Source organism: Bombina bombina, chromosome 6 (assembly GCF_027579735.1).
Source record: "Bombina bombina isolate aBomBom1 chromosome 6, aBomBom1.pri, whole genome shotgun sequence".
In the NCBI taxonomy this organism is placed as follows: domain Eukaryota; kingdom Metazoa; phylum Chordata; class Amphibia; order Anura; family Bombinatoridae; genus Bombina; species Bombina bombina.
The window spans coordinates 55,630,762-55,658,125 of NC_069504.1; the positions used below are offsets into that span (position 1 = coordinate 55,630,762).

General features: G+C 40.1%; 2 protein-coding genes across 4 annotated transcripts in view; both read left to right on the forward strand.

Moving 5' to 3' along the window:
- LOC128662593 (protein TASOR-like) overlaps positions 1–23,856 on the forward strand; it is a 68,462-nt gene extending 44,606 nt beyond the window's left edge. For all 3 annotated transcript variants that reach the window (XM_053716409.1, XM_053716408.1, XM_053716410.1), the window contains 4 exons: positions 926–1,029; positions 20,340–20,412; positions 21,358–21,429; positions 23,209–23,856. In XM_053716409.1, the coding sequence (XP_053572384.1) occupies positions 926–1,029; positions 20,340–20,412; positions 21,358–21,429; positions 23,209–23,258 (299 nt within the window). In that variant the 3' untranslated portion in view covers positions 23,259–23,856. The remainder of the gene's footprint in view (positions 1–925; positions 1,030–20,339; positions 20,413–21,357; positions 21,430–23,208) is intronic.
- TASOR2 (transcription activation suppressor family member 2) overlaps positions 23,289–27,364 on the forward strand; it is a 76,131-nt gene continuing 72,055 nt past the window's right edge. The window contains exons 1-3 of the mRNA XM_053719159.1: positions 23,289–23,352; positions 23,549–23,706; positions 23,748–23,937. Coding sequence (XP_053575134.1) covers positions 23,289–23,352; positions 23,549–23,706; positions 23,748–23,937 — 412 coding nt within the window. The remainder of the gene's footprint in view (positions 23,353–23,548; positions 23,707–23,747; positions 23,938–27,364) is intronic.

The window sequence follows — 27,364 nt, forward strand, 5'->3', positions numbered from 1 at the left end:
CAGTTCTGAAAATCACCATTGTGGGCTTACTTGTCTGCCTTCGCTAAATTCTACTTGTTTGCCTCAGTGCAAGTAGCATTTGGTATGGATGTCTTACAGAAAGCGCTTCCTTAGTATTCTGCAGAGGTTTACTTACCTCCCAAGCCTTTATATGAGTCAGCTCTGTTCTGATATTACAAATATCAACAAACCACATTATTAGTGAACATACAGAAAATAACAATCACAATGACTTCCCTTGTATTTAAAGATACTGCCAACCCCGGTTACTCCTCCACTGTCTGCACAAAACAGTTTTTTTTTCGATTGCGGCGCAGTCTTTCACCAGGAGCTTCCTGAACCTCTTTCTCCTACCTCAGATCTGAGCAAAAAACCTCAGAAGAAAATGCCAACAATAATTTGTTTTAGTGCAGGCTGTTTGCTAAGCTATATTGCACTATTGTTTGCCTTTTCGTCTGAGGTTTTCTGCTGAGACCTGAGGGGGAAGAAAGAGGTTTGGGAAGTTCGTTGTGAAAGACTGCGCCACCATCTAAAAAACTGTTTCTATATTGTTTGAGAATGTGAGTGAAAAACAGATTTATACTTGCGCTAAATCAATTCCATCACACACAGAGTAGAACCATATGACTGCATACAGTACTCGACACAGTCGTTTTGAAGTGTTCTTATGGCCTTTAAATCCCTGGGAGTCAAACACCATTCTCCTCAGGTTCATGCTTAGCTAAGTGTGAATTGACTCAATCAGGAGGAGGAGGAGTATCTATAGAGTTCTGAAATAAGGCTCTAGTGATTGCAGTGGTCAGATTGACTTGTACTTATAAAACTCTTAAATTGTGTTGCCTTGCCATTGATAAGATTCATTTTTTTACTTTTTATGGCATTGATTTCATTCTTTGTTTCTTTCCTGTATCCTTTTTTCTCATAGTATGTTGTGGAGAGGTCTATTGCAGCCTTTACCAATTAAGAGCCTCCAATGTGGTGGGACTTGAGCTTTACAAATTACAGACTTTGATGAAAGACAAGGATCTGGTAAGAATAATACCTATTATATTCGAGAGCTGATTTTCCATCTTAATACGAGGAGAGTCCACGGCTTCATTCATTACTTGTGGGAATACAGAACCTGGCCACCAGGAGGAGGCAAAGACAACCGAGCCAAAGGCTTAAATACCTCCCCTACTCCCCTCATCCCCCAGTCATTCTTTGCCTTTCATCACAGGAGGATGGCAGAGAAGTGTCAGAAGATTCGGAGTAGTATGGAGGGTAGTACTCTTCGGAATGGGACTGATGTTTTAAGTAGTCTTGTCAGCCTCCTGTCAGAGCATTGACGAATGTTAGGGTCTGGAGATGCAGGAAGAGTCTTTCTGCGAATCTATCTAGACTCGTATTAATAGCTCCTTAAGCAATCAGTGTTGACGAGTTTCACTGCCTGCTTTCTATCACTCAAGTCCATGTCAGGAGCGATGCTACTACACTGTCAAACTTGAGGGGCCGTGTTCCTGTTCCATGGCGTAGATTCTGGTAAGATTGTTTCATTTTTTATCTGTAATGATAACGCAAGAAGACAGTGTGACTCCTTTTATCTGTATAGAATCAAGTGTTAATATCTCCGGAAGGTGAGTATTGAACGGGGGGGGGGTTTGTATACATGATTGCTTATTGTGTTTTTGCTACGAAATGTGTGAGATGTGGCGCTGGCAGGCAATGTGGAACAGACAGGTTCTTCTTTCTTTTGATTACTGCACAGCTTGTTTAGTTTGGCGCGTTTTTTCTTGACTACAGGGGCAGTCCTGCATGGCACTCCATGTGACCTGGTCTGGCCTCATTCTCTTCCTTTTCCTGACCATCGGATGCAAGAGATGAAAGCGGGTTCTCTATGGCCCTGGGTCATAGGAGATGGTGAGTGCCCCGGCCATTGGGAGTATAAAGGTGCCATTTATTTTGTCTATAGTCCATATTAAAGGCGCAAGCTATGGAGGACTGGTGCGTTAGAGGGTACTCCCTCTTTACCTAAATCTAATGCCTGTGTTTATTGTGAGGAGGTTTCGGTATATCCGCCTGCTCAACTCTGTTCCACATGCCTTAACAAAATAGTGATATCCAAAAAGAACAAGATGTTTAGTACCACTAAGCTGTCCACCACTGAGGGGTCTCCGACCCACGAGGTGTGTTCCCTACAATCATGTCCGTTTACACATGCTGCTCCCCAGTGCACTACTAATCCTTCTGCGGGAGGGGCCCTGTGGCAGCCGGATTTTGCTTATCAGTTGCAAACGGTGGTGTCTGCGGCCTTCAGTGCTTTACCTCGCCCTGCTATGCACAAGCGAAAGGTTAAACCTTGCTATCCTTCCCAGGGGGCATCTACTCCATTGGAGATCTGAGTGTAGATTATCCACTGATGCAGACGACTCCGATACTTCGGAGGACTCTTTATATGGGTTGGAATCTGCGGCCTGCTGAGGAACCAGACTTCAGGTTTAGAATGGAGCATTTAAAGGAGGTAATGGGTACTCTAGAGGTTCCAGAACCGAAGTTACCGAAATAATATTCTATTCCAAAGCTTGATAAAGTTTGAGGACAGGGTGGTGCCCCAGACCTTCCCGGTTCTCTTTAAGATGGCGAATATTATAAAGAATGAATGGGAAAGATTGGGTTCCTCTTTCTCCATTTTTCTTTGTTTAAGAAATTGTTCCCGGTTCCTGATTCTCAGCTAGAATTGTGGGGATCTGTCCCTAAGGTGGATGGAGCTATCTCCACGCTCGCTAAGCGCACTGCTATCCCACTCGAGGATAGTTGTTTAAGGAACCCATGGATAAGAAATTTGAGACCCTTTTAAGAAAAATGTTTCAGCACACAGGGTTTGTATTTCAGCCTGCAGTGGCAGGAACTTCTACCTATTGGTGTGACTCTCTGTCAGAGATGATTGAGGTGGAGACTCCCCTCGATGAGATACAGGAAAGGATTAAAGCCCTGAGGGTAGCTCATTTGTTTATCTGTGATGCAAATATGCAGATTATTTGCTTGAATGCTTCTGTTCTGGCCTGGAGGACCTTATGGTTAAAGTCATGGTCTGCTGACATGACGTCTAAATCTAGATTGCTTTCCCTTCCATTTAAGGGAAAGATTATTTTCGGGCCAGGCCTGGACTCTATCATATCCACGGTCACGGGGGGCAAGGGTGCCTTTCTACCGCAGGATATGTAAAATAAACCCAAGGATCCTAATTTTTGTCCCTTTCGTTCGGACAAGTCCCAACAACAGCAACCTGCCGCGAAGCCCAAGCAGTCCAAAGGATCTTGGAAACCTTCTCAGTCTTGGAATAAAACCAAGCAGAGCAAGAAGCCCGCCAAGACTAAATCGACATGAAGGGGCGGCGCCCGATTCATCTCTGGATCTCGTAGGATCTTTCGCTGAGGCTTGGATGAGAGACGTGCAGGATCCTTAGGATCTGGAGGTTATTGCCCAAGGTTACAGGATAGGTTTCAAGACTTACCCTCCCAGAGGCAGATTCCTCTTGTCAAATCTATCGTCAAGACCAGAGAAGCGAGATGCCTTTCTAGAATGTGTGAGGGATCTCTCCTCTCTAGGAGTAATTGTACTTTTACCTCTAGCAGAAAGAGGTCTAGGGTACTATTCAAACCTTTTTGTGGTCCCAAAGAAGGAGGGCACTTTCCGCCCGATACTGGACCTAAAGTGCTTAAACAAGTTTCTGTCGGTCCCATCATTCAAGATGGAGACGATAAGGTCTACTCTGCCCTTAGTTCAAGAGGGTCAGTTCATGACGATGATAGACTTGAAGGACGCCTACCTTCATGTGCCAATACACAAGGATCGCTTCAAGTTCCTAAGATTCGCTTTTCTGGACCAGCACTTCCAGTTTGTAGCTCTCCCTTTCGGTCTGGCTACTGCCCTGAGAGTCTTTATGAAGGTTCTGGATGCTTTGCTTGAAATGGCGAAATCAAGAGGTATTGCAGTAGCACCTTATCTGGATGATATCCTGGTCCAGGCTCCGTCCTGCTGGCTGGCAGAGGACCATTCGAGAGCTCTTCTACTTCTTCGATCTCATGGATGGAAGAGAAACTCGGGAAAGAGTTCTCTGGTTCCCAGTACCAGAGTGGAGTTCCTGGGCACGATTATAGACTCCATATCCCTGAAGATATTCCTGACGGATCAGAGCTCTTGCAAAATAGTTTTCAACTGTCTTGCTCTTCAAACCTCCTCAAGGCCATTCATGGCCCAGTGTATGGAGGTGATTGGGCTCATGGTATCAAGTATAGATGTCATTCCATTCGCCAGGTTCCATCTCCATCCTCTTCAGTTGTGCATGCTGAGGCAATGGAACGGCGATCATTCAGATCTCTCTGGACCACCGGGCGAGGGACTTGGTGGCTCTTGGTGGCTTCATTCGGATCAGCTGTCCCAGGGGACATCCTTCCTGAGACCATCCTGGGAGATTGTGACTACGGACGCAAGCCTCTCATGATGGGGAGCTGTTTGGGGTGCCAAGAAGCCACAGGGCAGGTGGAGTCGGGAGGAGTCTCTTCTTCCGATTAACATCCTGGAACTTCAAGCAATCTTCACTGCTCTAAAGGGCTTGGCCCCTCCTGGGTTGCTTTCCAGTTCATCAGATTCTAGTCGGACAACATTACCTTAGTGGCTTACATCAACCACCAGGGGGGAACGAGAAGCTCCCTAGCCATGAGGGAAGTGTCTCGGATTCTGGAATGGGCAGAGACCCACAACTGCTCACTGTCAGCAATCCACATCCCGGGTGTGGACAACTGGGAAGCGGATTTTCTCAGCAGACAATCTTTCCATCCAGGGGAATGGTCTCTTCACCCCAAAGTATTTGTGGAGATTTGCAGCAAGTGGGAGACTCCGGAGATAGATCTCGTGGCGTCCAGCCTTAATTTCAAGCTACCCAGATTTAGGTCGCGGTTCAGGGATCCCCAGGCAGAACTGATAGATGCCTTAGCAGTGCCTTGGGGATTCAACCTAGTCTCCATATTTCCACCGTTGCCACTTCTACCTCAAGTAGTGGCCTGCATCAAGAAGGAGCAAGCATCAGTTATTCTGATTGCTCCGTCGTGGCCGTGGAGAATGTGCTTTGTGGATCTGGTGGGGATGTCATCGTCTCCACCGTGGAGGTTGCCCTGTCGCAGAGATCTGCTGGTACAGGGCCCTTTTGTACATCATAATCTAGATTCTCTGAGGCTGACTGCGTGAAGATTGAAGCTTAGTCTTAGCCAGGAGAGGGTTTTCTGAGAGTGTGATTGATACTCTCATTCAGGCCAGGAAGCTGGTCACCCGACGCATCTATCATAAGGTGTGGAGGACCTACTTACTCTGGTGTGAGACTGGGATATTCTTGGCATAAAGTTAGGGTATCCAGGATTCTTTCCTTCCTCCAGGATGGTTTGGAGAAGGGACATGCCGCCGGTTCCTTAAGGGGACAGATTTCGGCTCTATTTGTGTTGTTACACAAGAAGCTTGCTGGGCTTCCTGATATACAGTCTTTTGTTCAGCCTCTATCCAGGATCAGGTCTGTATTTAGACATTCTGCTCCTCCTTAGAGTTTAAATCTAGTTCTTAGGGTTTTGCAGAAGACTCCGTTTGAGCCTATGCATTCTCTTGATATTAAGATACTGAGGCCTCTATGGAGCAGATTTGTAAGGCGGCTACCTGGTCCTCCTTACATACTTTTTCAAAGTTTTACAAATTTTTATTTTTTTTGGTTTCAAAGAGCTTCATTGAAAAATAAAACAGTTGACACAGAGTAACACTTACAAAGTGTTATAACATAACATGTACATAACAATATAAATCTGCTGACACATTAGTGAGGGTGTTGTGGTGGAAGTAGTCCACCAAGTGGAGCCCAGTTTACGGGCTATATTGGGGGGGGTCTAAGAATGAGCATTAAGGTCAGAGTGGTATGACCCAAAAAGATGTAAAGTATCTTAACATTAAATATGTTATAAAACAGATGCTATGAGATAAATACAGCAAAATAAAGTGCAACTATCATAGGCATGTAACCTTTAACGATAACCCAGAAATCAACTGTAACAGTCAAACAAGTTAGCTTACCCAGAAGGCGTAAGGCGAGGTAATATCAAAGTTCAAGTCCATGACAGATCAGGAGGCCGAGTCAAGTGGAGAAGATTGGTGCTTTGGCCTTTTTGATCTTTGTTCCTTGACCTGCCACTCTGGTGCAGAAGCTCTGAGCTTGGCTTGGGAGAGTGCTTGGACATTGCTTGCAGGTGGTCGTAGACCCCAGGACTCCAAAAGAGAGAAGCCTTGGCTAAGGCTAGTGACCGTGTGAGACTGGTTTTCTTTTGTGACAACGATTTTAATTGGATACCCCCACCTATATTTGATGTTTTCTTTCCTGAGAACTTCTGTGACCGGGGAGAACAATCACCGTTGTTGAAGGGTGTGCTGAGAGAGGTCCTTGGTCAGCTGAATCTCCCTAAATCTCTCAGAGAGGGAAGGCCTGCGAAATGCCGCTTCTAAGATCTGATCTTTGACACTATAACTATGAAAGCATACAATAACGTCTCAGGGTTTGTCTGACTAGAGCGACCTGGGCCTAAGAGCATGGTGGCACCTTTCCAGGGTGTTGGGTAGCATTTCAAAAGTCCCGAGCAGTTCTTTAAATAGGTCTGAAAGAAAGGCTTGTAGCTCAGAGGGTGGAACAGTTTCAGGGATGCCCCTGAATCTAATATTGCTCCTACGGGACCTGTCTTCTAGGTCAGCTAGCTTAAATTCCAATTGTGCTATCTGATCTGATAGGGCTTCAGAATATGAGAGATGTTTGGTATGATCTGTGGCCAGATTGTCGTGCTTGCGCTCCAGGGCGTCCACTCGTTCACCTATCATATATATTTTTACGTAGTTCAGCTGAGCTGCAATGTATCTACTGCGTGATGGATAAGGTCTGGGCAGCCAGCATCTTCTGCATAGCAGACTTTGTGAGGTATCTAGGAGAGGTTGCGCTAGAGTTGACACTAGACTGGGAACCTTCGTCATGCGAGTCCTGATCCATTTGGCTAGAACCTGACTTGGTGGGCCCGTGCTGGGCCTGTAGGGAGAAGTGATCTAGGACGGTCTTCTGAAGCTTAGCTTGAGACTTGGATTTCCTCCTGGCAGTATGAGGCATTCCGCTGGTAGGTTTCAGGTCTTTCAGGCTGAGAATAGGAATGCACACCCTAGATGATAAGCGCTCTGTATGCCAGAATGAGCGGGCTTTATTGAACAGTTAAAATGTCAGGTTACATATTAGAATACTAAGCAGTAATCAGGCCTTAGGACACTCATGCTGATAAGATAGGGCAACCACTCTGACCTTCACGCTATCCTGCCTACCACATCGGATGAGCGAAAACCCTTTCCAGGTCCCCAAAGGAACGGGCAATTAGTCTGAGAGCCGGCGTGGAGGCAGGACAGTGCAAACACATATAACATATAGATAAGAGTGCACAGTAGCAAGCATAGGAAAAAACTCAGGCGTATTCTAGGCCCCAACCCTCACCTCGGAGAGAAGAGGATACAACCCGAAGGAAGGGAAAAAGGAGAAAGGATGTGACCCACCCAGACGAGCTGGGTGGAAGCAGGGAGGTGAGGGCAAGGATTACAAGAACTCTAAACAGGCAATAAGTGAGTGAAGTAACCCAGCATACAATACAGTAATATAGCCAACCACAATTTAGTATTGCAAATAAATGTCAGGGGACACAGAACAGTAATGCAATTATTCAATTTAAGCGCTTAAAGGAGGAGAAACAACCACAGTGACCCTGTGGTGGGTGTCGTATAAGATGTTAGCGAGTCCAGCCAGGCACAGCAGTATAGGAAGTCTCTTGTAGCCAAGTAGTATAGGTGGGGGTGTATGTAAAGTCCACAAGGTTTCTAGGCAATAATCAGATAGGGCCTGATTGGCAAGCTGTAGCGCCTAAAGTCCAGATCTTTCCACTTTCACCAAGAGACAGGTGGGAAATGGAGGAGAGTGGGCTAGGGTGTTAGTGTACAGGGTCCACTTATCATTAACAGGGTGTTTATGTGGGATCCCTCTAAGTATATAGGGCTTGTGGCAATTGTATCTACAGTCTCTGATGACATCTTGACCGGCTTGGTCCCTGGTGTGCAGTGGTATAATAAGTATAGCCTCCAGGGGGATTATGCCTTATCTGAAGATAGTAGGCCTTAGATATGTACACCTCTTTATGATGCTTCCATAAAGTATAGGGCACCCTGCAGCTGTAGATATTCAGGCTAAAACAATAGGTGTCATTTGTAATGAGGCCATAAAAGCCCCTTGCTGGAATTATATGCAGTTGCTGGGTTTAACATATAAGATGAGGCAGTCTATGTTGCGTCAGTGTACCTGTGACGTCTAGTTTATTGGGCCCGGATCAGGCCTACCTCTTCTTCTACTCTAGCAAGTAGTGTCCTGTGTCGGCTGGGTAGGAGATAAAGAAGCCAGTATACTTCTCTCACCTGGGGGCGGGGTCCACTCGCCCTTGTGGATCTATGATCCTTACAGCTATGTCGCTCTCCGGTCCGCCTCGACCTTGAAGAAGAAGGTAGGCCCAAAATGGCGGCCGTTCGCGCCACTCCACTGACGGTAAATCAACTGGATCTGCCTCTTCGAGTGTCAATCTGGATCTTTAGGCAGCTGCGTGAGAGCCCTCCCTCCGTCAGCAGTTGATGTTGTCAACCATTCAGGGAGGGCGGGCTTACTTGACTCGTCGGCGGTCAAGGTCTGGGAACCAGTAAGGTTGTGTGACAGGTAGCTGTAGCTTTATTCCTGGCTCGGTCTCTTCAGGTCTGTTGATGCACACTCCCCGGAGCGGAGCCCCGACCTTCCGGGTATGTGTGTCACCACCGGGCTATTCGCACTGCTGTCTGTCCGTCTATTAAGGTTGCGGTCTGAAGCTGCAGCTGATGCAAGATGATATTTAGCTGGGCCAGCTTCTCGGTATGCCAATTGGCCAAGATAACTGTTACAAGGTGTTCTCCTGCTAATGTATAGCATTTAGGTACCTGATTAAAGTTAGCAGCTCACCAAAAGAGAAGATTTTATACTCTTTTTACTAAAGTTTAGTACGGAGCTCTCCCTTAGTGCTGCCACTCAGCTTGGCGGTTAACTCCGCCCCCCCCCAGTTTCAGTTTTACAAATTTGATGTGTTTGCTTCGGCTGAAGCAGCTTTTGGGAGACAGGTTTTGCAGGCTGTGGTGCCCTCAGACTAGGGTTCACCATTTTTTTTATTTTTTTTTACCCTCCTGTTTTCATTCAGTGTCCTCTAGAGCTTGGGTATTTGTTTGCCACAAGTAATTAATGAAGCCGTGGACTCTCCTTGTATTAAGATGGAAAACTTAAGTTATGCTTCCTTGATAATTTAATTTCCATCTGTACGAGGAGAGTCCACGGCTCCCGCCTGGTTCTCCGTTTGGCGGACCTAAAAAATTTTCTTAGTTTTTCTTCTGGCACCATTTACACCCTGATATTTCTCCTACTGTTCCTTGTTCCCTCAGCAGAATGACTGGGGGATAATGGGAGTGGGGGAGGTATTTAAGACTTTGGCTGGGGTGTCTTTGCCTCCTTCTGGTGGCCAGGTTCTGTATTCCCACAAGTAATGAATGAAGCCGTGGACTCTCCTCATACAGATAGGAATGAAATTATCAGGTAAGCATAATTTATGTTTTTTTATGGACTGCTAATGAGGGCACCATAATTTATTCCTTATAATTATTATTATTATTGTTATAATTTATTTGTAGGATTCCATAGCACTATTAAACATAGGTGCAATATACAATAATAATATTTTATAAAAAGCAATAATAGACCAGATTAGTGGGTAGAAAATCCTGCCCATGAGTTGCCAACTGATGTAGATCGCATTGAAGTGCTGTTATGACAACTTGTTCATTTGCACTTTTATTTTTAAATTACAGAAATGCCAGTCAATTAAATTAAAGACATATTGTTATGTGGCAATCATGTTTTACTTCTACAAATGTTTACAATGGCATGTCATTGTCCTTTAAGGGACATCTAGAACTCCTGTCAAAGGGTTAAATACAGAGCCAAAGTTGTGCTCCTTTGCCACTCACTCCAGATGACAATATAGTTGGTAAGAAAAAAAACATACTTACTGTGGAAGAGGAAGGGGGGGGGGGGGGTTCCAGGAGTTCAATTTGAATTAGTTAAATACATTTGTAAAAGGAGGTTGTTGGGGTTTTTTTTGTTGTTGTTTTTTTTTTAAAGATCTAACAAAAATATATAGTTTTATTTATAAACTAGACTGTCCCTTTAACAAAAACAATATAGTAAAGCTTCTTGCCCCACTTAAATGTACTTTCCATGAATTTCCTTATTTGTTTTACTGAAAGCTATGTTATTTAGTTGTTGTGACATTGGTGAGCTGTAAATTCAGGGTCTTTAAGTAAATGACAGTTGATACTGTGTCACAATGTTGTAGCTGTGTTTAGAAACAGATCAACTGTAGCGGCTTCCTCAGTCAGTTGGCTGCACGTACCCGCCCATGAGGACCTTATCTGGAAAAGTCTTCACATAATTGTCTATTTGCATTAATGATAAGGAGAAAGCCATAACAAATATATATTGTAAACCTCAAAAATAGCTCAAATTAAAGTGATTATAAAGTTTAAGGAATTAGTGCCCAGTATCTATAAAAAATACTCTTAAAAACATGGGCACTTTAATTTATGAAACTTTACAAACACGCTTTTTTAAAAAAAATAAATACTTATCATTTCTTTGTGGTTAACAGACTGCCGATCCCCCGTCCGCATCTCCTTCTGTATTTTGCAGATTGATGACGAATCCAGCTTCCGCCAATCGTTGCCTGCCCCACGAGCTGGATGCCAATGGGTGCACGCAATGATTTGAGGAAACTGGTTCGTCATTGATCTGCAAAATACAGGTGATGCGGGCAAGGGATCAGCGGTCTGTTTACCGCAAAGCAATGCTAAGTTGTTGTTTTTTTTTTTTTTAAATGCGTGTTTGTAAAGTTTAATGAATTAAAGTGCCCCTATTTTTAAGAGTATTTTTAGATACTGGGCACTAACTCCTTAAACTTTACAATCACTTTTCATAGATGTACAGCATTAAAGTTTTAGCTTTGTACACTTCAACTTTCTTTCATGTAATTAGTAAGAGTCCATGAGCTAGTGACATATGGGATATACATTCCTACCAGGAGGGGCAAAGTTTCCCAAACCTTAAAATGCCTATAAATACACCCCTCACCACACCCACAATTCAGTTTTTACAAACTTTGCCTCCTATGGAGGTGGTGAAGTAAGTTTGTGCTAGATTCTACGTTGATATGCGCTCCGCAACAGGTTGGAGCCCGGTTTTCCTCTCAGCGTGCAGTGAATGTCAGAGGGATGTGAGGAGAGTATTGCCTATTTTGAATGCAGTGATCTCCTTCTACGGGGTCTATTTCATAGGTTCTCTGTTATCGGTCGTAGAGATTCATCTCTTACCTCCCTTTTCAGATCGACGATATACTCTTATATATCTACCATTACCTCTGCTGATTTTCGTTTCAGTACTGGTTTGGCTTTCTACAAACATGTAGATGAGTGTCCTGGGGTAAGTAAATCTTATTTTCTGTGACACTCTAAGCTATGGTTGGGCACTTTTTTTAATAAAGTTCTAAATATATGTATTCAAACATTTATTTGCCTTGACTCAGGATGTTCAACATTCCTTATTTTCAGACAGTCAGTTTCATATTTGGGATAATGCACTTGAATCAATTATTTTTCTTACCTTAAAAATTTGACTTTTTTCCCTGTGGGCTGTTAGGCTCGCGGGGGCTGAAAATGCTTCATTTTATTGCGTCATTCTTGGCGCTGACTTTTTTGGCGCAAAAAATCTTTTCTGTTTCCGGCGTCATACGTGTCGCCGGAAGTTGCGTCATTTTTTGACGTTCTTTTGCACCAAAAATGTCGGCGTTCCGGACGTGGTGTCATTTTTGGCGCCAAAAGCATTTAGGCGCCAAATAATGTGGGCGTCTTATTTGGCGCTAAAAAAATATGGGCGTCGCTTTTGTCTCCACATTATTTAAGTCTCATTTTTCTTTGCTTCTGGTTGCTAGAAGCTTGTTCCTTGGCATTTTTTCCCATTCCTGAAACTGTCATTTAAGGAATTTGATCAATTTTGCTTTATATGTTGTTTTTTCTCTTACATATTGCAAGATGTCTCACGTTGCATCTGAGTCACAAGATACTTCAGGAAAATCGCTGTCTGGTGCTGGAACTACCAAAGCTAAGTGTATCTGCTGTAAACTTTTGGTAGCTATTCCTCCAGCTGTTGTTTGTATTAATTGTCATGACAAACTTGTTAATGCAGATAATATTTCCTTTAGTAATGTACCATTACCTATTGCAGTTCCATCAACATCTAATGTTCAGAATGTTCCTGATAACATAAGAGATTTTGTTTCTGAATCCATCAAGAAGGCTATGTCTGTTATTCCTCCTTCTAGTAAACATAAAAAATCTTTTAAAACTTCTCTTTATACAGATGAATTTTTAAATGAACATCATCATTCTGATTCTAATGACTCTTCTGGTTCAGAGGATTCTGTCTCAGAGATTGATGCTGATAAATCTTCATATTTATTTAAAATGGAATTTATTCGTTCTTTACTTAAAGAAGTACTAATTGCTTTAGAAATTGAGGATTCTGGTCCTCTTGATACTAAATCTAAACATTTAGATAAGGTCTTTAAATCTCCTGTGGTTATTCCAGAAGTTTTTCCTGTTCCTGGTGCTATTTCTGAAGTAATTTCCAGAGAATGGAATAATTTGGGTAATTCATTTACTCCTTCTAAACGTTTTAAGCAATTATATCCTGTGCCGTCTGACAGATTAGAATTTTGGGACAAAATCCCTAAAGTTGATGGGGCTATTTCTACCCTTGCTAAACGTACTACTATTCCTACGTCAGATGGTACTTCGTTTAAGGATCCTTTAGATAGGAAAATTGAATCCTTTCTAAGAAAAGCTTATCTGTGTTCAGGTAATCTTCTTAGACCTGCTATATCATTGGCTGAACTTTTTGGTTGGAAACTTTAGCGCAACAAGTAACAGATCATGATTCTCATATTATTATTCTTCTTCAACATGCTAATAATTTTATCTGTGATGCCATTTTTGATATTATCAGAGTTGATGTCAGGTTTATGTCTCTAGCTATTTTAGCTAGAAGAGCTTTATGGCTTAAAACTTGGAATGCTGATATGTCTTCTAAATCGACTCTACTTTCCATTTCTTTCCAGGGTAACAAATTATTTGGTTCTCAGTTGGATTCTATTATCTCAACTGTTACTGGTGGGAAAGGAACTTTTTTACCACAGGATAAAAAATCTAAGGGTAAAAACAGGGCTAATAATCGTTTTCGTTCCTTTCGTTTCAACAAAGAACAAAAGCCTGATCCTTCATCCTCAGGAGCAGTTTCAGTTTGGAAACCATCTCCAGTCTGGAATAAATCCAAGCCTTCTAGAAAAGCAAAGCCAGCTTCTAAGTCCACATGAAGGTGCGGCCCTCATTCCAGCTCAGCTGGTATGGGGCAGGTTACGTTTTTTCAAAGAAATTTGGATCAATTCTGTTCACAATCTTTGGATTCAGAACATTGTTTCAGAAGGGTACAGAATTGGTTTCAAGATAAGACCTCCTGCAAAGAGATTTTTTCTTTCCCGTGTCCCAGTAAATCCAGTGAAAGCTCAAGCATTTCTGAAATGTGTTTCAGATCTAGAGTTGGCTGGAGTAATTATGCCGGTTCCAGTTCTGGAACAGGGGCTGGGGTTTTATTCAAATCTCTTCATTGTACCAAAGAAGGAGAATTCCTTCAGACCAGTTCTGGATCTAAAAATATTGAATCGTTATGTAAGGATACCAACGTTCAAAATGGTAACTGTAAGGACTATCTTGCCTTTTGTTCAGCAAGGGCATTATATGTCCACAATAGATTTACAGGATGCATATCTGCATATTCCGATTCATCCAGATCATTATCAGTTCCTGAGATTCTCTTTTCTGGACAAGCATTACCAGTTTGTGGCTCTGCCGTTTGGCCTAGCTACAGCTCCAAGAATTCTTACAAAGGTTCTCGGTGCCCTTCTGTCTGTAATCAGAGAACAGGGTATTGTGGTATTTCCTTATTTGGACGATATCTTGGTACTTGCTCAGTCTTTACATTTAGCAGAATCTCATACGAATCGACTTGTGTTATTTCTTCAAGATCATGGTTGGAGGATCAATTCACTAAAAAGTTCATTGATTCCTCAGACAAGGGTAACCTTTCTGGGTTTCCAGATAGATTCAGTGTCCATGACTCTGTCTTTGACAGACAAGAGACGTCTAAAATTGATTTCAGCTTGTCGAAACCTTCAGTCACAATCATTCCCTTCGGTAGCCTTATGCATGGAAATTCTAGGTCTTATGACTGCTGCATCGGACGCGATCCCCTTTGCTCGTTTTCACATGCGACCTCTTCAGCTCTGTATGCTGAATCAATGGTGCAGGGATTACACAAAGATATCTCAATTAATATCTTTAAAACCGATTGTACGACACTCTCTAACGTGGTGGACAGATCACCATCGTTTAATTCAGGGGGCTTCTTTTGTTATTCCGACCTGGACTGTAATTTCAACAGATGCAAGTCTTACAGGTTGGGGAGCTGTGTGGGGATCTCTGACGGCACAAGGAGTTTGGGAATCTCAGGAGGTGAGATTACCGATCAATATTTTGGAACTCCGTGCAATTTTCAGAGCTCTTCAGTCTTGGCCTCTTCTGAAGAGAGAATCGTTCATTTGTTTTCAGACAGACAATGTCACAACTGTGGCATACATCAATCATCAAGGAGGGACTCACAGTCCTCTGGCTATGAAAGAAGTATCTCGAATTCTGGTTTGGGCGGAATCCAGCTCCTGTCTAATCTCTGCGGTTCATATCCCAGGTATAGACAATTGGGAAGCGGATTATCTCAGTCGCCAAACGTTGCATCCGGGCGAATGGTCTCTTCACCCAGAGGTATTTCTTCAGATTGTTCAAATGTGGGAACTTCCAGAAATAGATCTGATGGCGTCTCATCTAAACAAGAAACTTCCCAGGTATCTGTCCAGATCCCGGGATCCTCAGGCGGAAGCAGTGGATGCATTATCACTTCCTTGGAAGTATCATCCTGCCTATATCTTTCCGCCTCTAGTTCTTCTTCCAAGAGTAATCTCCAAGATTCTGAAGGAATGCTCGTTTGTTCTGCTGGTAGCTCCGGCATGGCCTCACAGGTTTTGGTATGCGGATCTTGTCCGGATGGCCTCTTGCCATCCGTGGACTCTTCCGCTAAGACCAGACCTTCTGTCGCAAGGTCCTTTTTTCCATCAGGATCTCAAATCCTTAAATTTAAAGGTATGGAGATTGAACGCTTGATTCTTGGTCAAAGAGGTTTCTCTGACTCTGTGATTAATACTATGTTACAGGCTCGTAAATCTGTATCCAGAGAGATATATTATAGAGTCTGGAAGACTTATATTTCTTGGTGTCTTTCTCATCATTTTTCTTGGCATTCTTTTAGAATTCCGAGAATTTTACAGTTTCTTCAGGATGGTTTAGATAAAGGTTTGTCCGCAAGTTCTTTGAAAGGACACATCTCTGCTCTTTCTGTTCTTTTTCACAGAAAGATTGCTAATCTTCCTGATATTCATTGTTTTGTACAAGCTTTGGTTCGTATAAAACCTGTCATTAAGTCAATTTCTCCTCCTTGGAGTTTGAATTTGGTTCTGGGGGCTCTTCAAGCTCCTCCTTTTGAACCTATGCATTCATTGGACATTAAATTACTTTCTTGGAAAGTTTTGTTCCTTTTGGCGATCTCTTCTGCCAGAAGAGTCTCTGAATTATCTGCTCTTTCTTGTGAGTCTCCTTTTCTGATTTTTCATCAAGATAAGGCGGTGTTGCAAACTTCTTTTGAATTTTTACCTAAGGTTGTGAATTCCAACAACATTAGTAGAGAAATTGTGGTTCCTTCATTATGTCCTAATCCTAAGAATTCTAAGGAGAAATCGTTGCATTCTTTGGATGTTGTTAGAGCCTTGAAATATTATGTTGAAGCTACTAAGTCTTTCCGAAAGACTTCTAGTCTATTTGTTATCTTTTCCGGTTCTAGAAAAGGCCAGAAAGCTTCTGCCATTTCTTTGGCATCTTGGTTGAAATCTTTAATTCATCATGCCTATGTCGAGTCGGGTAAAACTCCGCCTCAAAGAATTACAGCTCATTCTACTAGGTCAGTTTCTACTTCCTGGGCGTTTAGGAATGAAGCTTCGGTTGATCAGATTTGCAAAGCAGCAACTTGGTCCTCTTTGCATACTTTTACTAAATTCTACCATTTTGATGTGTTTTCTTCTTCTGAAGCAGTTTTTGGTAGAAAAGTACTTCAGGCAGCGGTTTCAGTTTGAATCTTCTGTTTATGTTTTTCATTAAACTTTATTTTGGGTGTGGATTATTTTCAGCAGGAATTGGCTGTCTTTATTTTATCCCTCCCTCTCTAGTGACTCTTGCGTGGAAAGATCCACATCTTGGGTAGTCATTATCCCATACGTCACTAGCTCATGGACTCTTGCTAATTACATGAAAGAAAACATAATTTATGTAAGAACTTACCTGATAAATTCATTTCTTTCATATTAGCAAGAGTCCATGAGGCCCGCCCTTTTTTGTGGTGGTTATGATTTTTTTGTATAAAGCACAATTATTCCAATTCCTTATTTTATATGCTTTCGCACTTTTTTCTTATCACCCCACTTCTTGGCTATTCGTTAAACTGAATTGTGGGTGTGGTGAGGGGTGTATTTATAGGCATTTTAAGGTTTGGGAAACTTTGCCCCTCCTGGTAGGAATGTATATCCCATACGTCACTAGCTCATGGACTCTTGCTAATATGAAAGAAATGAATTTATCAGGTAAGTTCTTACATAAATTATGTTTTTATAATATTTTAGAACCAATACAATTTTGATAGATATTAATACATAGCAATGGTTGACATATGGAGAAAAATGATTTATTAAAGGGACACTCAAGACAAAATTAAACTTTTATTATTCAGATAGAGCAGCAATTTTGAACATATTTCCAATTTATTTCCATTAACAAAATGTGCACAGTCTTTTTTTATTTATACTTTTTGAACCACCAGCTCCTACTGAGCATGTGCAAGAATAGAATTCTCAGAATATAAATGCATGCATGTGTGATTGGCTAATGGCTGTCACATTATACAGAGGGAATGGAAATAGACATACGTTTGAAATATGTCTGAAAAAAAATCTACTATACATTTGAAGTTCAGACTAGGTGCTATTGCATTGTCTTTTTATCATGCATTTGCTGTATATGCAAACCTACTCTATTTACTGCACCTTTAAGCACTCAAGTGTCCTGGAATCGTGAAGATATCATGACAGAAGATTTGCTTGTAAATGTATTCAAAATCTGGGCAGCAAGCAAAGCTAAATTATATATTTTGTACATGGCTCCCTTCATTCTGTATTTACTGTAATTATGAGGTCTTTTCTTACCTTTTTTATTGGGGGTTGATTGGACTGAACTTCTGCTTCTTAATTCTCATAAACCAGTCAGATCCACATCCCATATGCTGATATAGGTAAAGGGGGAAAATGACAGCAGTTTTCTTTATCAGAGTCTTGTTTTTACTGTCTAAACGCTTGGAAATGTCAGTATTGTTTAACCATAAATGAAACTATTCTTCATTATCTAAATATGAAGCTGTTTTCTTGGTTTCACTTTCAGTTTCTTGCACAGTGGAATTGAGTTTATAGTGTATTAGAAGTGCAGTGCACATAATAAAACATGTTCCAATGCTGGAAAAAAAACTTTGCTAAACATTTGATCCACAAGAATTTTGAAAAAGAAAATTAGATTTATCAGAAGCCTGAAGACTTTTTCATTTATTTATTTTTTTTGTCTAACACTGCCACTTTCTTGGTCAGACTGTTCATTATTGCAATAAAGTTGTTGAATGTTATAAAAACTGTTTGCTTATATTGATGCTTAAAGGGACACTGTAACCAATTTTTTTTTTTCGTGATTCAGATAGAGCATGACATTTTAAGCAACTTTCTAATTTACTCCTATTATCAAATTTTCTTCATTCTCTTGGTATCTTTATTTGAAATGCAAGAAAGTAAGTTTAGATGCCGGCCCATTTTTGGTGATCAACCTGGGTTGTTCTTGCTGATTGGTGGATAAACTCATCCACCAATAAAAAAGTGCTGTCCAGAGTTCTTAATAAAAAAAAAGCTTAGATGTCTTCTTTTTAAAATAAAGATAGCAAGAGAACGAAGAAAAATTGATAATAGGAATAAATTAGAAAGTGGCTTAAAATTGCATGCTTTATCTGAATCATGAAAGAAAAAATTTGGGTTCAGTGTCCCTTTAAGGGTCAGGAAAGAGTTAAAAGCATGCAAAGAACAGATAGACAGACACTGACAATGCTGAATAGAAAATGTCTCCTGTCTTCCTGAAGAAATGAGAAGCGAAAACTAAAATTGACAATAATACAGCAGTATCAGTTGTGTACTTATTTCTAATGCTCACTGGTTGATAGGAACTTCCTACCAATTCTAATTGGAAGATAGGGACTCCCTAACAATGCTCCTTGGCTGATAGAGACTTCATAACAATGCTCATTGGTAGATGGGTGCTTTCTAACAATGCTCATTTGTTGATAGGTGCTTTCTAACCATGCTTATTGGTTGATAGAAACTTTTTACCGATTCTCATTGACTGATAGGGACTTCCTACCAATTCTCATTGGTTGATAGGTGCTTCCTAATAATGCTCATTGGCTAATAGGAACTTCCTACCAATTCTCATTGGCTGATAGTAAATTCTCATTGGTAGATGCTTTCTAACAATGCACATTGGTTGGTGCTTTCTAACAATGCTCATTGGTTGGTAGGCGATTCCTAGCAATGCTCGTTGGTTGATAAGCACCTCCTAACAATGCTTATTGGTTGAAAGGCAATGCCCATTAGCTTATAGGCAACCTCTGCTAAAGGTAGAAATACTCAATGCTGTATTTATTTCTATTTTCATTTAAAATAGCTTGTACTGCATATTTTCAATGTGAGTACAAAACCCCTTTCAGAACTTCCAAACTTAAGTGACACATCACATCTGTTGCTTGAGCAGCCTTTCATCTCGATCCCGATTTAATTGAAATGTCAAACATTTTTAAAATAAATTATAACATATATATAATAATCTACATCTGATGAAATGAATCTTTTTATGCTTTAAAAATGTAATTGTGTAATGCCCCTGCTACGTCCTGCACTGGTTTCTCTGTCCGCCATTCTTCTTTCGTGTCATTGTCCAAATAGCAATTTAAGGGGCATTTCACGTTAACTTCCATATAATAGAGCAGTAATCAGCATTCGTTATTGACAGAGACAGTCTGAGCAAAAGTTTCTGTAGTTTAAAAGTTCCACATTTATTGAAGTATTTGTTAAAATCTTATCACCATTTCAGCCAAACTTCAGCTGCTTATTCAATGCATTTTACTGCCTATTCGACACTTTGTCATTGTCCAAATAGCTTTTTAAGGGGCATTTCGCATTACATTCGATATACTAGAGCATCATTTAAACATGTTAAAAAACATAAAGCAAAAGCCGTTTAAAGTTTAATTAACATAACAGCATCAGCTGTGCACTTCCTGATAATACTTATAGCTGTTTCCTACTAATGCTCAATAAGTACCTGTCAACCAATAAGCATTGGTATTAAGTGTCCACCAGCCAATGAGCATTAGTAGAAAGTACAAAATTCATATAGCTGTATATGTTTCAATTTAAACCACTTTAATTTCTATTTTTTTCCCATGCAGAAAACAGAAATTCAACCTTTTTTTTTTTTTTTTTACAGACGGCATTTTTTTACAGTGTCCCTTTAATTCAAATCTAATTTCATGACGTCGGCATTGCCAGTCTTAGTGACTTATCTTTGGCACAAATGTTTATTAGTTCTGAATGCATTGTTTTTTGCTTAGAGATATACTGGCATTTGCCATTTATATAAAATAAATAGTAAACATACATATTTTAGTAATATAACATATATTCTATTTTATGAATGACCACCTTTGTCTGGGAAACTGCTTACACTGAGCGTGTACCTACTTCGGTAGAAGGTTTGCAATGACCTATGTTTTGTTCTTGTTGATGCTGTATAGTTGCTTATTATTTAAAATTAATAATTCCTGCACTTTTGTCTTTTAGGCAGTTGTCAAGTTATTAAATGACCAGGGATTTTTGATTTTCATCACATCTACTTTAGTCAAAGCCAGCAAAGGTAATTTGTTTCAATTTACAAAGTTTGCATTACATATTGTGATGAATCAAACCTCAGCGTCACAATAGAGGGGTGTGGGCATGAAGGGGTTAATGGCACACAGCTCTGGTTCCCTTATCTTGCAACTCTGCAAAAGGACCTTAAAAGGGATACCACATTAGACCCCAAATCTTGTCCACACTGCTCTAAATAACAATTTACCTGCTGCCACCACCAAAACTTTTAAATTAAAGGGGAGTTTTGGGGAACCCCTAAAAACTCACACTATTTAACAATTAGGTGACGTGCCTTTTAACCTTGTCTCAACAGGAGTGTGAATTTGGATATTAGAGCCCAAAAGACAGAATGAGATTTTCTACGTGTTTAATAACAAAAATATCAATACAGGTTACACAGTGCAAAATTATAAAGACATTCAAAATAACATACAATTGCAAAGCTACAGTTCTTTAAAAAGAAAATGGGACATGAAAAGAATTACACACAATATCTAACTTATTACCAAGTTCATTTAGATATGTGGAGAATGCCGGTCCTGATGTTAGTGGTCTGGTCCACAGGGCAAGTTCTGCCCACCAAGTCTTTCTGTTACATATTTAAACCAAATTTTCTTTGTCTTGTTAAAGACAACGCCCGGGTTAAATTTACGAGTGCAACCAATGCAAACAAGTCTTAGCTCCTACTATCAGTCTCCAAAGGGAGGAGCGTTCTGCAATCCTACACAAAGTTACACAAAAACACTAGTCTCAGGAGTGGGGCCTTTCTGAAAGCAGATTTAACACAGAAAAGGCAATTCACATTAACCTTTTCCAGGCCTGAGGACACAATACAACCTCTGCCGGGTAGCCAATCCAGGTATCGACTACTCCACATGATTGTATCATGACACATATATATGCAGTTCTTAGCTAAATAACTGACTAATCTGTGTGTTCTTTATTGCAGATTTGCAGCACAGTGACTCCAGCTGCCTCGCCGCTCTCTTTTTATTCCTCACACAAGGATACTGGACAGTAAAAGGTATTTGTTACTGTTTGTTTAGAGACAGCTAGTGCTCTACATGGTGCAAGTCAGGAACTATATAGGGAGATCACATGCATTGCCTAAGGTCAGAGGAAGCATATCTGGGCATTTAACCAACCTATTGTCAGTGCTCCTGAGTCGGTTAAAGAAACCATAAACACTTTGTAATTACAAGACTTTTCTATGGAATTACATATCAGCCAAGTCTTAAAGGGACACTCAAGTCAAAATAAACTTTTATGATTCAGATAGACCATGCAGTTTTAAGGACACTTTACAATTTACTTAAATTATCAAATTTTGCATAGGTCCTTTTTATATACACATTCTCTGGGGGATTCAAGATCCTACTGAGCATGTGCACAGCCCACAGGGTATACGTACACTAGTCTGTGATTAATAAAATAGAGAAAGTTCAGCAGCACAGCAGTGAATATTAAAAAGAGAAGTTTATTCCATCACAAAGAAAAAGGTACAGAACATGGACCAATTGTGTATACTAGTCTGTGATTGGCTGATGTCCTTCACATGATACAGGGGGCCGGAAAATAGTAGAAAAAAGAAATTTGTTAGAAATTGTCAGAAAAAAATCTACTGCTTATTTGAAATTCAGAGTAGGTGTTAAATCATTGTCTTTTTATTATCACTTGTTAATTATGTAATTCTACAGCATTGCATGGTCCTTTAATGGTTTTTTAAACAAATTAACATCCTTTTTACTGTAATTATTTATCAATAGCCAAACTCCATCTACCATTTGCCACATCTGGGCTTTTAGTCCTACAGACAACAAAACTAGCCACTGTTGTAAATTTAGTATAAATGGATTTTTTTTTGCAGTTCCTATCAGTTAAAGCCAATTTGGGACATATATGTAGCAGAGTTAGCCTTAAAAAGTCAGCAGGTACATTCTAAATTACATGAAAATGGGGGCAAATAAGTATGAAAGTATGAAAATATATTGCAAAGTTGTTTTCATTATGCATAACTAACTAAACATTTTATATAAAAATCTCAAGGTGTTTAAAGTACCTTTTTAAAGGGGTTTTTAACACTTTGATGTTGTAATATAAATTGTTTTATTATGTGCAATAATTTATTTTGTCCCTTTTTTCCTTTAACTTAACTGTGCAAATTGTAAGTTTTCCAAATCACCTGAGAATTGGAAGTACAGATTTCACAAGTTATTTTACATAGCCATTGTTTGCTCATTCTAGTAACTCATTTATACCTGTCCTTGATTGGCCTTAGCAGATCAGGTAAGATAAGGGAAATCAAAGTTACACCGTTGTCACACTTATTGTATCAAAATTAAAACTTTACACTTATTTCTTTAGTATTTAAACTAATACAATTTTACCAAAATACATCTGCATATTGCTCTCATGCTAATCTTTACTTTAATACATACTTACATAATGTATTTAGTGTTGTTCCTTTAACTCCAATGGAAGAAAACTGTCCTATATGTTTCTTTGGAACTTTACTATATATAATATTTTATTGCTGTAATTGTAAATTATTAGTATTTTCTTTTCTTATATCGTTAGTAAACTCCATTAAAGTACTTTTCTGCTTTAATGATGTGGTCCCATAAAGTGTAAAACATTTATTTTATAAGCACATCATTTGTAATACTGTGCTGAATTTATGGTATATAATGTGCATATATAAAACAAATTACTTTAAAGTCAGTTTAATGTATGGTGAAAAATGATTGCTATATACAGGAGTGCTTGTTATTTACAGTGATATAACTCTTTCCATTCATGTAGAGTCTGAACAATGGGAAAAAGACATTCCCACTGAAGATGTCTCTGTAAAAGTAACCTCTTTTTGCCGGGACCTTCAGTATGGCGATCATGGAAACAAGTCGGACTCTTACGGAACAGGAACTTTTTCCTGATGCTCTAGAACGTTGATTTTAAAAAGTTTGCCACACTTCAGAAGAAAAAGGAGGGATGCCAAGCCAGATCTAACCACAGAACCTCTGTTGGACACGTCACCTAAAGACCCAGAGAAAAGCGAACTGACAAGTGTAACCAAGGGCAGTTTGCACGCCTGCAGTCTTACATATCTTCTCCCATTGACTATTGTGTTTCATTGCAAAAAGCTTCTAACCTCTTAGCAGAAGATCCACAGCCTTCTGGTGATGGACAGATTGGGTCAGAAATAACTGATGTAGCACAGTCTACAATTGAACCGATTGGGTCAGAAATAACTGATGTAGCACAGTCTACACTGCCCACTGAGACTGAAACTGGGGTCAAAGTGGATGTTCCAAGTGGTTAACTGAAAATGAACTCTTGCAGGAAAGCACAAAGGCTATTATAGGACAGGCTAACCGAGGAAAAGGCTCAAAGAAAGAGATCGAAGAGAGGAAAGAGGAGACGTGCACACCAGGCTGCATCTTTAGTGGTGAAACCCCGGAGGTGATTGATACCAGGGCCAGAACAACAGTAAAACTTGCCAGCGCTAACTGCTCGCAGGGCAGGAAAAGAGGTTTGTGTGGGGGTTTTTTTTGTATATAGTTTTAGTTTGTCTGTAATAATCTCTGGAGGCACATGATGTACACAGTATGTGTACACAGTTTAGTATGTTGTCATATGAAAGTTAAAGGGACCTTGAAACCCAAATTTTTTCTTTCATGATTCAGATTGAGAATACAATTTTAAACAACATTCCAATTTACTTCTCTTGTTTAATTAGCGTAATTCATTAGATATCCTTTGTTGAAGAAATATCAGTGCACATGAGTGAGCCAATGAGCAGCTACGGAGCCTATTTGGATATGCTTTTCAACAAAGGATATCAAGAGAATGAAGCAAATTAGAATATAATTAAATTGGAAAGTTGTTTAAAATTGCATGCTGTTTCTAAATCATGAAAGAAAAAGAATTTGGTTTCATGTTCCTTTAAGTATTTTGTTCTTTGTTGCCTCTAAAAGAGGACATTTTTGAAATATATTACAGCTTTTGCTTTTTGAAAAATGGATGTTCCTGTTTTACAAAAGTACTTTTTCCTTTTATACTTATGGGGTATGTCGTTTTCCACCAATAAAGCAAAGAGAATTGTTCTAGCACGTTATAGATTATAACCCTTAATGGGATATGAAACCCCACATTTTTCTTTCCATGAATCATTACAGAGCATACCATTTAAAAAAAAAAAAGAGTTTCCTATCTTTTGTCAAATTTGGCTTAGTTCTCGTTGTATTTTTAATTGCAAAATATCTTTCTGTTTCTTGGCCAATGTAATTCTCAAGTATTTTAATAAAATTGGGCTGTCACTTAGAAGGATAATACTAATTGAATAGATCAACTTCTTCTGGTGAAATGTCAAGTCCAGTAGCTCTGTTTTGTGTAAATTGAGTTGTTGATTAGAATGGGTTTTAAGACTGAAGTTTTTTCCATTACTGCTAAATGTAGTGAGTTACTTCCTGCTCAACCATTATTGACTATAGAACAAAAGCAATTGTTTATCCTTACATTTAGATGCTCCAGGACCTTTACATACACTTTTGGAGACAGTGGTCACCCTTATTGTGTGGTCTCATTGGATAGTGACAAATTATGTAAATGTATGTATAAAACCTGATTTATTTCCAAGAAGGGTAACTTAGCACTGAAGTGGAAGACTAGTCCACCCAGTCAGAAGGCATTTCAGGTATTCAGGAATATTAAATATCAAAATTAAAACTTTCATGATTCAGACAGAACATGCAGTTTTAAAAGACTTTCCATTTTACTTCTATTATCAAATTTTGCACAGTCTTTTATATGCACCCTTCTGCGGCACTGTGCTCCTACTGAGGCATGTGCTCAAGTTCACAGTGTATACTAGTTTGTGATTGGCTAATGGCTGTCACATGATACAGGGGGCTGGCAAATTGTGGGAAAAATGTCAGAAACAAATCTACTGCTTATTCAAAATTGCAGGGTGTTTGTTATGCACTTATTAATTATGGAATTCTAACTGCATTTAATGGTCCTTAAATATGAAATATGTATATGAAACAAAAAAATTATATTGTGATTCAGAGGTATACACTTTTTAAAAAAAGGTTCAATTACTTTCTGTTATCAAATTTGCTTTGTTTCCATGGTATTCTTTGTTGAAGAGATACCTAAGTAGGTTGTTTAGAGCACTATATGGCAGGAAATAGTGCTACCATCTAGGGCCCTTGCAAATAGATAACATTCTTACAAACTGCTGCCATATAGTGCTCCAGACATGTGCACACTCCTGAGCTTCCATCCCTGTTTTCAACTGCATTTGGTATTTTGTGTCTGGCATCTTTTATCTCAGACAAAGAGTACGAAAGTAACAAAGATGCAAAAAGCACCATAAAGGACCTGTAATCATGAGGCCGTGTTAGGTTAGTTATAAAGGTGCCAGCAAATCTTTTACATTCTTTTGTAATAGTCTGCAGTTTGAAAGTCCGTTTTATTTTAACAGTATAGATATAAGGAATGTGATCTTAGAGCTTGCTGGTAGCAGCATCTGACTGTCAAACAGCTGGTGGTAGTTCATATTTACACAGTGCTGAGTGCATGAGGCATACGTAAGTATGCTCCATAACTGATAGATTTTATTAGAACCATTATTTCGTAATATGCTTAAGTCTATTGGGGAAAATGCTTTGTAATAAAAGCTGAAATGACTAATGTTCATTGCAATTTTTGAATAAAGTTGAGGCGTTTGAGGACACAAATTTTCAGAGAGTGCCCAAGGCATATTAGACTCATTTTATTTTCATTACTGTTAAATATCTTGTACTCTTAACCCCTTAATGACAACTGACGTACCAGGTGCGTCATGCAAAAAACTAACAGTTAATGACAATAGACGTACCTGGTACGTCAGTTGTCTAACAGAGTGCTGGAAGCGATCACAATCGCTTCCAGCAGCTCTGAGGGTATTGCAGAATGATGCCTCGATATGGAGGCATCCTGCAATACCACTTTACAAGCCTCCGATGCAGAGAGAGCCACTCTGTGGCCCTCTCTGCACCGGTAGCGATGGTGCCGTTGTCCGGGTGTGAGGGAGGAGCGTGCGTGCGCTGCTGCACGAGACGCGTGCGTGTGAACGTACATGGGGCGTGTGCATGTGCACGTTGCGCGCATTAGCCACACTGACACCAATGAATGAGGCAGAAAGGGAGAAAAAGGTAAAAAAAATAATAATTAACTATAAAAGGATCTGGGAGGGGGGAGGGGGTGGGGGTATTGTGGGGGTGGCTGCTACACATACAGAAAGAGTTTTAAGTTAAAAATAAAATAAAATACTTTGGTTTTTGGGGCCAAACTGGGGGTACTGGCAGGACAGCTGCCAGTACCCAAGATGGCGGGTAATTAGGTAGGGGAGAGGGTTAGAGAGCTGGAGGGGGGATCAGGGAGGTTGGGGCTAAGGCAGGGGTCCATCACAGCTAAAATAATTTATTTTTTTTATTTAAAAAAAAAAAAAAAAAAAAAACTCTTATTTAGTACTGGCAGACTTTCTGCCAGTACTTAAGATGGCTGGGGAACAATTTGGGGTGGGGGAGGGAAGAGAGCTGTTTGGAGGGATCAGGGGGGTGGGATGTGTCCAGGTGGAGGCTGATCTCTAAAATTACCCCTGCAAGCTCCCTACAAGATACCAAATTTAACCCATTCACTGCTGGGGCATAATTAACGTGTGGTGCGCAGCAGCATTTAGTGGCCTTCTAATTACCAAAAGCAACGCCAAAGCATATAAGTCTGCTATTTCTGAACAAAGGGGATTCCAGAGGAAGGGCTTTTACAATTTTTTTTTGCCATATTTAGCACAAGCTGTTTGTAAATAATTTCAGTGAGAAACCTAAAATTGTGAAAAATGTAAAGTTTTTTTTTATTTGCTCGCATTTGGCGGTGAAATGGTGGCATAAAAATATACCAAAATGGGCCTATAA